This window comes from Hakea prostrata, chromosome 3 (genome assembly GCF_041222555.1).
Source record: "Hakea prostrata isolate BN-2017 chromosome 3, UWA_Hpros_2, whole genome shotgun sequence".
Lineage (NCBI taxonomy): Eukaryota > Viridiplantae > Streptophyta > Magnoliopsida > Proteales > Proteaceae > Hakea > Hakea prostrata.
The window spans coordinates 75886961-75898971 of record NC_142602.1 but is presented as its reverse complement, the minus strand read 5'-3'; the positions used below and the strand labels follow the sequence as shown (position 1 = coordinate 75898971).

Sequence of the window (12011 nt, the reverse complement as noted above, 5' to 3'; positions counted from 1 at the left end):
AATGTATAAATCAACAAATAACAACTATATTGCTACTCAGAAGGTGATGAGATCTTGGGAGCACCAGAAGGTTTAGATGACGAAAGACTTGCTCCATATGTCAATGCAAAATTGGCAACTCATCATCTATACGTTCAAACCTATCATCCACATGCTGCTGGAAAGCCAACATCTGAGACTAGGTGATGTATGGGTCCTCATTAGCTGACGGATGTGGATGGTTCTGATGATCTGGAACTTCTTCTCCACAATGAAAATAATTAAAAGAAATACTATTATTATTGTTCGGGGAACAATCTTCATCCTCAACATCAACTCCATATACAATAAAGATGTGACTTATGAGTTTACTACAGGGGAGAACACGATTGCGTGTAGCTATACCATATTTCATCCACCGAAGAATGATATAGGACAGGTTTAAAAGAATCCAACTATGAACAAAATCGGTCACATAAGCTTGAAAAGTATGAATGGAATCACGGTGGCCCTTATGTGGAAGGATGTTGTGGCTAATGATGTGGGGAAGAGGTTTCAACTGCTTTTCCTTGATGTTGGTGCAACCAATATAATTTACCATAATATCCCTAAATGTTGCATCAATATCAATCAAATGCTGAAGTTTCTTTCTTTCCTAAAAAATACAAGGGCTTTTAGCTGAAACTTCAAGAACGGAAGCTAGGTCTCCAATACCTAGTTCAATAGGGATTCCTTTTACAAGGGAAATGGTTTTTAAGTTTTCCACCAACCTAGTGAAAGATAGTTTGCATAGAACATCCTAACCATTCTAGAAACACTGGGATTTTAGGTGTAGCATAATCTCCCAACCCATCCGCTTGAACTGATCATTGGACCCGAAGAGTCGAAGGTTTCAATGTCTACCAGCCTTCTTGCTTCTATAGATTGCTTCTCCAGTTTTTTAAACAACCCTTCAGCCCTAGGTCTGACATATCATTGAATTCCCCCTATGAGTTCCTTGCCCTTGTTTGTTTTTGATGATTTTCTTCCTCTTTTTCCCTTGGGGGCCATTTTGCCTTATGTTCTGGTATTTGCTGCATGCATCGTAAAACATAATTTCAAGTCAATTAACATATTAAGAATTATAGTTAATTTTGTTAAAACTCAAACAACAGCCACTAAATACCACACGAGAAGCAAAGCAAATGAGTATTTGATGGTTGAAATGACACCTTTTGCATACACTCAGTTCATATTCTACATGAATGGAAGTGAACTTCAATTAGCTAAACAACAATCCAAATTATCAAACTTAAGTAGCACATCTACTATGAACTAAGTGACAATAAAAAGTGGTACACCTCAATTTCACTACAAAAACAATGACAACAATAGCAAGAAGAAACTCCACAACTCAGCGATTAAGTTTTTTTCCAAGATAATAACAAGGAATGTTATGACAGTTTTACAAATGTAATCAACACTAGTGCACGGAAAAAGCATACTTGAAGGATGCCAAGCATTCAATTTGTTTCACATACTTCTAGGTATGAGAGTTCAAATACCGGAGCTTCCTCACAAGGATTAAAATCAGTATGAAAATTGCTAGGAAAAACTTATCTACATAGGAATTAATGGATCAATTGGTACAAAGAAATGCAAATCCAGAGGGTAGAAGCATATTTGCAAAAATATCAACCCATCCACTTACCTAATAGATAGCAATGATTTGATATGTTACACCCTCTTTAGCAACACATGGTGAGTCTAGATCTGAGGAAAACAAATTGAACTCTACAGGATACAAATATCATTGGAAAGGATATTTTTGCCAATGCAGCAGGTCATTTAGAAACAAAAACATACCAAGAATCCTAGTTAGACTGGCAAAAATACCCCTTGCATCCGTACCATCACATTTGCTGTATAATCTCCTACACAGGATTCAACCGTGCCAACTTTTGGGGTCCTCATGCAATAACAAGCATGAAGGATCTGAGTTCTTAATTAAGCTAAGAAATTTAACCTAGATGAAATCATAAATGGTAGGAGAAATAAAATGAAATAAAAGAATACAATATTTTATATTCGAAGGATAGAAAAATCCTTCACCAAAGCAACTAGTGGCCCTCAACCACAACAATGACTACCATAACACTTCCCTATTCCTTAACAAAATTGAACTTTTAACATATCAAAAGATTTTTCAAATGTAGCTTGATGAGGGATAGAAAGAGTTTCATCAAATGGAATGCTACACTGTTTTCCCATTTCCAGCCTTTAAGAGCAGCATGTGCAAGATGGCTCCTCAGATACTCATGCAAGTGATAACAACAACAACAACAACAAATAAGCCTTGTCCCAACTAAATGGGGTCGGCTACATGGATTCTTGCCCTCCAATCAGTTATGTTCGAGGCCGTGCTAGATACAAGGCCTAAGCTATACATATCCTTTCTCACCACTTCTCCTAAGGTTATCTTAGGTCTACCCCTAGCTCTTCTAATTCCTTCAATATGGATTATATCACTTCTCTGTATAGGGGCATTTATAGGTCTCCTAAAAAGAAATGTACACAATATCTATATTCTCGAAAAACATAAAATTTCCACCCAGTTAATGTGTTTAGGGTCTCCTAAGGTTCTATGATAGGATACATTGACAATAACATAGTATGAAACAAAGTAATGAGTAATGAGACCTGAATGGCTTGAAACATCAATATAAATGAATAATACAATTCTTGTTAGCTGTTAGCATCATTTAACCCAAAACTTTTGTGTATCAAATGAGTTTTCCAACTTGACTCCTGATCATTTAGCATGGGACACCTCACAACATAAAACCACAGTTGTAGGAGGATAAAATATAAATAGAACTAGCACCCCAAATAAAGAATAAAGAAAACGATGGAATATCCTTAAAAGGATTGCGGATATATATCTTATAGCATATGGATTTACTGGTCCTCAAATCTAATCTTCAGTTCAATCAATGATCGGGCAATTCATGAGGTTTGTACCGAGGCCCACAAATTAATACTTCAGCTGCCCTCATGCTTGACCTTAGATTTGCAGGTTGATCACCTTGTTTATGCACTTCCATAGTAAATTTCAAACATCTCAAAAGATTATGTATTTATAGTTTTACTATTCAGTAGTTCGAATAGGAAAACAAATCAATACTCAATTATATCCATTTAACTTCTCTAAGAGAACAGATACAAGTACAACGAATTGGTTTTCAACATGTCATTCAATTTCTTAAAGCATCAACAAAATGGGGTTGTTGAACGCAAACACCGCCATCTTCTTAATGTGGCCCGTGCTATATCCTTTCAAGCAAGTCTACTTCATAAGTTTTGGGGTCCTTGTGTTTTGATAGTCGCTTACCTAATTAACCATTTACCCACCCCACTGTTACATGATAAGTCACCACTTCAAGTTTTATTTGGCAAGATCCCTTCATATTCTCATCTTCGAACTTTTGGATGCCTTTGTTATGGTCATAACCATTCATCCATTTGTCATAAATTTGATTCCCGAGCATCTCCAGGTGTTTTTATTGAGTATCCATATGCACAAAAAGGGTATACGATTTATGATTTATAAACACATAAGGTTTACATTAGTCGTGATGTCACATTTGTTGAAGATTCTTTTCCTTTTTCAAAATTGCCATCCCCATTATTGCCAATTTTACCCATTGCAGCTTTAGATATTGATAGTTTACCCATCTTGTCAAATCCACCCTTATCAACCACACCCTCTCCCCAACCGGTTGAAGAACCTCCTTCACCCACCCTCCTATCCACTACCATCTCTCGACCATCTCGGGTTCATCAACCGCCACCCCACCTTAAAGACTATCATTGTTACGCTTTGGATGCCCAAGCTCCTCCTTCATGCACATGTACTCTCACTCCTGAAAATTGTTTTTTTATCCTATCATAGATTATCCTCACCTCATTTCAGGTATCTCAAGGCCCTCAATGCCATAATTAAACCTACAAGCTTTGCTAAGGCTATTATTTCACTTGATTGGAAGGAGGCAATGGACAATGAAATTGCAGCTCTTGACCTTAACAAGACATGGTCTCTTGTACCTTTACCCCCAAACAAGAATCCAATAGGTTGTAAATGGGTTTACAAAATTAAACACCATTCAGATGGGTCAATTGAGCGTTATAAAGCGCGTTCGATGGCAAAGGGTTATACTCAAATTGAGGGGTTTGATTTCTATGAGACATTTGCTCCAGTTGCTAAGTTGGTTACTGGTCGAACACTTCTTGCCATTGCTGCCATCAAAGGATGGTCTTTGCATCAATTGGATGTGAACAACACCTTTCTCCATGATGATCTTGATGAAGAGGTATATATGAACAGGTTGGTAGGGGGACTCTCTTCATCTCAAACTAGCTAATCTATCCCATTTTCTCACTCACTGGAATACTGTGAAGTTTGGAAATATTTCCACTTTGTGTTCTAGATTGGAATCTGAACTGCTTGCGATTGAAGAATCCCAATGGCCTGACTGGGACCTTTATTACCAAAAGTTAAGCTGGGTGGGTGGGCTCTATTATGCTCATGAATTGTTTTGGTTTCAGAATTCCAAAATGAGTTATGTGATGGATGGGTATAGAAACACTAGGTTCTACCATCTTGCTTCTAAAATTAATATAAAAAAAAAGAAGGAAAAGAAAAAAAGGGGGGGGGGGGATTGAGTTCATTAGAGAAGGTAAGGATTGTTTCTCTAAACCATCTATAATTGTTGGTTGTTTTAGTAAATTTATGCAATCTCTTTACACCTCTCAACGTATTCAAATTCAGTTAATTGATGTGTTATTTCAGTCAATTGAATATGTTACTTTGAATAATAACTTATTAGAAGTGCCTAATGCTTGTGAAATAAAGAATGCTGTTTTTTCTAGAGGAGCTTTTAAGGCCTTTGGTTTTGATGGTTTCCAAGCATGTTTTTTCCCCCATAAAATGTGGAATGTGGTTGAAAATGATATCATTTCTTTTGTCCATAATTTTTTTCAAACTGCTTCTTTGCCACCTGGTGTGAATCATACTTTGTTGTGCTTTATTCAAAAAAAAGATAATGTTGAATTAGTGACTGATTTCCGTCCTATTAGTCTTTGTAATGTGACTTACAAGATTATTGCTAAATTGATGGCTAGAAGACTTAGATCCATGTTATCGGATTTTGTATCCCCTCTTCAAGGGGCCTTTGTACCTCAAAGGTAGATTAATGATAACATCTTCATTGCATAAGGAATATCATTTCATGAACAAGACTAAGTCCAAACAAGGTTTTGTTGCTCTTAAGTTAGATATGTCTAAAGCATATGAAAGGGTTGAATTCTGCTTCAAATTTTAGTTTGTCTAGGCTTTAGTCAACAGTCATGCGAATTGGTCAAAACTCTCATATCTTCGTCCTCTTTCTCCATTAAGATCAATGGAACCCCTTTTGGATGGTTTCAAGGATCTAGGGGTATTAAACAGGGTTGCCCGTTAAGCCCCTACCTTTTCCTTCTAGTGATGGAGGTGCTATCACGACTTTTAGACCTTTTTAGGAAAGTTAATGCTTTCAAGGGAATTTCTGTTGCTCGAATGGCTCCTGAGGTCTCACATCTCTTTTCTGCAATTGATACTTTTATTTTTTGTAGGGCTACTGTTGATGATGTGTGTGTAATTAAAACTATTTTGGATATGTTTTCTAGTATCACTGGTCAAATAGTTAATTTGGACAAAAGCAAAGCCTTCTTTAGTAGGAATGTTCCTACACCCCATAGACAAAAACTACTTGATGTTCTTGGCCTCAAGGGGATGGGTTCTAAAGCTTCCTACATTGGTACTTCTATTTTTCATGGTAGGAGCCAATCGAAGGAATTGGACTATATTCTCAAAAAAATGCACTCACGGTTAGCTAACTAGAAAGCTAACTCTCTCTCTTTTGCTGAGCGAATGGTGGTGACGCAATATGTGATTCAAGCAATACCTGTTTTTCATATGCAGTATTGCTTGTTTCCTAAACATGTTTGCAGGAAAGTGGATTCCCTATGCCAACACTTTTGGTTAGGACATACACAGCTTGGTAAGCATCTTTCTCTTATTTCTTGGGAGAAGTGTTGTGTCCCTAAATCGCATAGTGGTGTAGGTTTTTAAAAAATGGAAACCACAAATAAGGCCTTATTAATAAAACAGGGTTGGAGAATTTTGACCACGATTGACTCTATATGGGTTAGATGCTTAAAAGCCAAATATTTCCCAGGTCCACTATTTTTGACCCAAAAGTCTACAACAAATCTGGATCACATACTTGGAATAGTCTAAGAAAGGTCTTCCCACTTTTGGCTCAAATGGTGATAAAAAAAAGTTGGGAATGGAGTTGACACCTCCTTCTGGTTTGACCCTTGGCTTCCCAAAGCCCTGTGGATTGGTTTTGGTGGGTATATGCCCAACTTTCTTCAACAGAGTCTTAGCCTAGCTGAGGTGGTTGAAAATTGGTCTTCTCTTGAATATAGTTTGACTAGTGTGGTGCCTGATATTGCTTCGAATATTCTAGATTGAATCTCACTCAGTGTAAGGATAAGTGGAAGTCCAAGCTCTCTACAACTGGCCATATTACCACAAAGTTAGCCTACAAAGAGCTAACCCGTGCCTCTCCTCAATTCTCTTACAACTTAAATACTTATTGGTGGAAATTCTTTCGGAAAATGAAAGTACATCCCAAATTTACAATGTTTTTTGGCATCTTGTGCATGCAAGGATCCCTGTCAAGGAGGTATTGGCTCAACGAACGGGGCATGACTCTTTGTGTGCTATGTGTGGCAGCAGTAGTGAATCGGTTTGGCATCTGTTGATTGTGATTTGGCTCGGCGGGTTTGGGCCATAGGTCACTTGGGCCTACAAATGGATAAACTACCTTTCCACAACCTCATAGATATTTGCATTTATTTTCATTCACAGCTTGATAAATCTTTGTTGAATTGGTTTATGTCCATTTGGATAATAACTTGGTATGGTAATTGGAAGGTATGAAATGAGGTGGTGTTTTAAAAAAATACAACCTAATCCTCTATTGGATCTACAATATGTTAATAAGTGGACGCAAGACTTACATCTTCGACCTCCAAAAACCGAGGAACTCCAGATGCCTAACTATACATATAGAACCAATATGGACTATATTTGTAGAATATCCAAAAACTAAAGAATCAACAATGATACGATTCTTATGTGTGCAGGGACCTTTTCTCAAACGACAAACCAAGCAAGGTGCAGCTAGGGCTTGCTTAATACAAATATGCAGTGGGAAGGGGCGGTTGCAATTTTCAACAATGAGGAGGATGCGAAAAGAGGTATAATTGCCGGATTACTGAAAGGAATGCGAGCAGCACAAACCAAAGGAATTTAGGTTACAACCATTTGGACCAATTGTCACGACCTAGCAAACTGGATTCCCATCACCAAGATGAGATGGCCTAACACAGCAACAACTACAACTGAACTCTTACAATTGGGGGCCACATCAGGACAAATCAATATCAAACCCTTGGAGTGCACTACAACATTATCATGGCTTATCAACTTGTGTCAACATACTTTCATTGCTGACCACACCGTAAAATGGATGCATATTATCCATCCTGACATCTGTACTCATTGCCTTGTGTTTTGCTATGAACAAAAAAAACAAAGACTTATATCTGAATCTTCTCTCTACACATTGCACTACAAGGAAGCTGAAACACTTGTAAGGAAAACACAACGTTGCAGACGAAGATATGCAAGGTAGTTCAAAAAATGGGGAAAGGAATTTGTGGAATTCAAATTGGGTTTTAACAATAAGTAATTTTTGGGTTTTAAAAGGATTGGGTTTCAAGTAGGATAAAAATAGAAGTTTAACCTTTATTCAGTATCTCTTAACATTTTACACATGGCAACAGCCTCTCAACACTCGTTGGGCACTCCTTGGGAGATATCCTCCAAAGTGAGTAGCAGAACCTAAAAATTGTTGCCTCCAGATAGAAAATCAAGTGTGATTCACTCCTTTTCTCTTCTACAATAAAAATGATAATAACAATCATGAACAAGGATTTCTCAATTGCCTTAATGTTCTAGAATCTTTGCCACACATAATTTGGGATCGGACTCCTCTACTTCCAGATTTTGCAAGCCGAAAGACTGAATCCACTACCTTGGCAACCTTTAAATTCCTTGTGGAAAACCTTAATCAACAATCCTCATAAAATACCAAAGACATCCACACGCAGAGCGAGGGAGAAGAAGAACCCCTAGCATCATATAGAAGGCAGAGAGAGAGAGAGGAACATAATTAGATTTAAACTTGAAAAATCTTTCACAACGAATCAAAAGTATACAAATCTATCACAGTGAATCAAAAAAATATATAATCTAAGAAACCAGTCCGAACAATTGCGTCAGACCTCATGGAACCGATTAACTAGTCGTGGGAGAATTGATCGTGGCATCATATTTCCATGTTTTTTAAATTAAGTCTCATCATCCTCATTCCTCAGTATATAAGGAACACTTGTTCCTCTAGAGACCAAAGTTGCAAGCCTGGATAAATTCATTGTCGTAGTCCACAAATCTTGTCCAAAGCGGGCGGAACTGGTTCATGGCAATGTCAAGCCATGGTTTCATGTTCCCATTGAAGTGAATCACTGCAGCATTCCGGATTTCCTCCATGCTTATGCTTGGATTATACCCAAGTCCAAGAACATGCCAAAATTTCTCCAGAGGCTTGGTTGTCGAATAAAATGTGATCAGCCCTGGCGGCAGGGTCCCCAATTTCCACAATGTCCGGTTCTCATTCTGCAACACAATTCACATCATCACCGGTTACGGTTAGACGATCAAACCCACCATGGAAATCTTATCTTATTATTTATTACACAAGTAACCATAATAAATGAAAAGGAGAGTAGGAGCAGTAGGAGCAGTAGGAGCAGAGCAACATAAAGCAGATGATCCGAACAAGATTTGAATTTAAGAAAGAGGGTTTTCAGTCAGTCTTACCAGATTCTGCCAGTAATGATACTGTTCCGTACACTTTTCCCTTCTCCACGCATCTAGATCGAAGAAGTTCATGCCGTACGCCCATCCACAAGCTTTCGGATTAAATTTCTCTTTGATCAGAGGGTGTGAGAAATTCATGTACTGAGCATACCGGTGGAATGACCCAAAACACGTTTCAACAGCCCCGTTGACCTTTCCATCCATGTCGATCTTCCACAACCCTGTGAGATCCCTCTGAACAACCACGTCGTCATCCAAAAATAAGATCCTATGCAACTTGGGGTACATCTCTGGCAAATAGAACCTCACGTGATTCAGCATCGATAGATACTTGGGGTTCCTGAATTTCATGTTCGTCGTGTCCTTGGTGGCATTCTCCAGCTTATTCTCGAAGTAGAACTTCTGAAGATTTGCAGATTCGAGCTGACGGAGCACCGGAACATAAGAAGAGTTCAAGAACTTATAATCTTCAATTGCTTTCACCTCGATGTGAGCCCCATTGTAATCTCTCATCTTGAACATGACCTGCATTGCCCCGAGATTCATCTTATCAGTCACAACATGGAACACATGCTTCCACGGCTCCTTGGCGTTCTTCACTGCCGAATTAACCACCACCGAAGCAGCAACCACGTTATCCGAGAAAATCGCGTAGTGGTAGAGGTTGGGATCCTCCAGTTCCGGCGGAGGCACTTTCCCTTCCTCCGAGTACTTATCCGGATGTTCAATGCGCTCTTGCATCAATCTCATGGTCACGCAGTGTAAGCTCTTGGGAATCGACTTCGCAGCAATCAAGCTCGAGAAAGCCCCCTGCTTCTTAGCCTTGGTGAGATGCTCGTTGACAGAAAAAATGGTGTCTTTAAGCTTCTGAATCTTCAGCTGATTATCGAAGGACTCTTTAGAGTCTGCAATCACTTGCCGCGTAACCTTGATCCGTTCTTTCACTTCCTTCTCGAACTGCCGCAGCAAAGATTCATCGATAGGAACATCTTCCGAGTCAAACAGAGATCGGTAAGACGGTCTGGACATCAGATCCGTATAGTTACGAATTAGATCAGCGAAAACCCTAACGAGCTTGGCTTTTTCGAGCTTAAGTTTTCGCGCAAAAGAAGCATAAGCCAGCGTCTGAGATCTGTGGTCCTCTGCTTGCTTCCTGATCTGATCCACTCGTGGTTTCAAGGGATCTGATTTCACGGCAAGCACGGATCTCCCAACAGAGTGAACACCATCAAAACCAGAAGAAACCCCATCCTAAATACAACAAAACCAAAAAAAAAATAGAAATTTTCAAGTTTTACCCCCAAAAAATAGAAATTTTCAAGAAATTATAAGAAAATAAAAATAAGGAGTTCACTCACCAGCTTGTAATCTACCGAATCGATTAACGAGGAGGAAGAAGAGAAGAGAAAGAGGGGGGCACAAAGGAAAAACGAGATAACAACGACGGCAGAGAGAAATAATCTGTGGGGAAATAACAAGTTCCGGATCCGTCGAGAGTTCTGAAGCTTTGCAATCGCCATTGTTGAGCTTCACTGAAAGAAGATCTAGGGAGAGAGAGAGAGAGAGTGTCTGTGTGAGTGAGAGAGAGAGAGAGAGAGGAGGGAGTCCTCTCGGTTGAGTCTCAGTCTATTGCGTTCACTGGAAAATGGAAAATGGAAAATGTCAAGCGTGACTTTATAGACTGTTAGCGAAATAGTACGATTTTAACGAACTCAAAAATCCAAAAGTCTCAAATCTCTTTCATGAGGGAAAATTACGTCAAAAGTGAGGAGCCCAACAAAACGGAACGAGGAAAACAGAGAATGAATGGCCTTTAGTTGTGGCCTTGTGGGTTCGAAATCCACTTCGTGAGACTGGCGACTGGCGTGTTAGGCTTTTCAACCAATGGACTGAGAACTAGCGTAGGCCTCAGCCTCGTCAAGCTGAATGGGTTCCCATTTTTTCAGAAAAAAATTTAAACAACATTTCAAGATAATTGACCAAAAAAAACACCCATACTCCAAGATCATGCTAAATTGGCAACGGCCGCCCAGAATGCCTTTTAAATTTGCACAGTACCAATTTAGTTAGTTGATTTCAATAATACTTAAATTACCTTTTACTTTTGATGATTTATCATGTTAACTTTATCCTTAATTTCATAGTTCCTGAATTTTCTCAACTTCTTCTTCCTTAGTTTGTGAGCCATGGTTGTTACTTTGTTTTTACACAACAACAAGAGAAAAAGAAAAAGAAAAAAAAATACTCTCGAAATCAAATAGGGTTTAAACAACAAAAGAAAAGAAATCCACTGTTCAATGGTTGAGGTCATAAGTGTATCATTCGACAAAATGGGTACGCTTGATAGATCGTATTTCTCTATTTGGTTAACATCAGAAGAATATACACTCCTAATTCCCCTATTTGGTGCCCTATTCCAAATAGGGCTTGGCCTTAGGAGTTTGGCCCTAGGGCGAGTCTGATGTTACTTTTGTCCTAGTTTTCCTAATTTTTGTCCTTGATTTTGTCACTAATCCCAACCGATGATTTTGGCATTGAGTCTAACCCTAATTTTGTCTACATACATAATTAGATTTGATAAGAGATAGGGACATGGATAGGGTCAAGGCCAATCAGTGATAGGGTTAAGGCCACTTAGGGGCAGAGTCAAGGTCCGGGCCAATCATGGGCAGGGTAAAGATTAGGGCTAATCAAAGACAGAGGATAGGGTTAGAGCCAATCAAGGACACACCAACTCATCCCGATCGGACCAAATCAGGGACAATTAGGGTGGGAATGGGCTTGTCTTGGTGCAGTAGGGCTTGGAGTTAAGGATAAGAATTAAAGACCCTAAATTAGGGTTAGGGCATAAATGGGCTTAGCTAAAAACATATAAAGCTACGATTGGAATTGAGAAAGCCAGGCCCAGCCCGACCTTGTTGTATCCCTAGATGAAAATCTAGCACTCTAGTTATTCAAAATTAAAATCTGTGGCTAATTCCAATTATATTGATATAGTATCATC

The 12011-nt window shown here is 38.8% G+C and overlaps 1 protein-coding gene across 1 annotated transcript; it reads right to left on the bottom strand.

The window, feature by feature from the left end:
• Nucleotides 1–7792: 7792 nt before the first annotated feature.
• QUA1 (Nucleotide-diphospho-sugar transferases superfamily protein) lies at nt 7793–10823 on the bottom strand. Its single transcript, XM_089150958.1, has 3 exons — nt 10366–10823; nt 9008–10258; nt 7793–8803 (listed from the first exon to the last, which is right to left on the bottom strand). The coding sequence occupies exons 1-3, from the start codon at nt 10525–10527 to the stop codon at nt 8528–8530; spliced, it is 1689 nt and encodes a 562-aa protein (XP_089007084.1). The 5' UTR covers nt 10528–10823; the 3' UTR covers nt 7793–8527.
• Between the last annotated feature and the right edge of the window lie 1188 nt (nt 10824–12011).

Excerpts from the sequence above, each read along its gene's own strand:
- QUA1 (XM_089150958.1), bottom strand. The coding sequence starts at position 10,527 with ATGGCGATTGCAAAGCTTCAGAACTCTCGACGGATCCGGAACTTGTTA. Across the intron at positions 10,259-10,365 it reads ATTCGGTAGATTACAAGCTG|GATGGGGTTTCTTCTGGTTT; the intron begins GTGAGTGAACTC and ends TGTTGTATTTAG. Across the intron at positions 8,804-9,007 it reads ATCATTACTGGCAGAATCTG|AATGAGAACCGGACATTGTG; the intron begins GTAAGACTGACT and ends ATTGTGTTGCAG.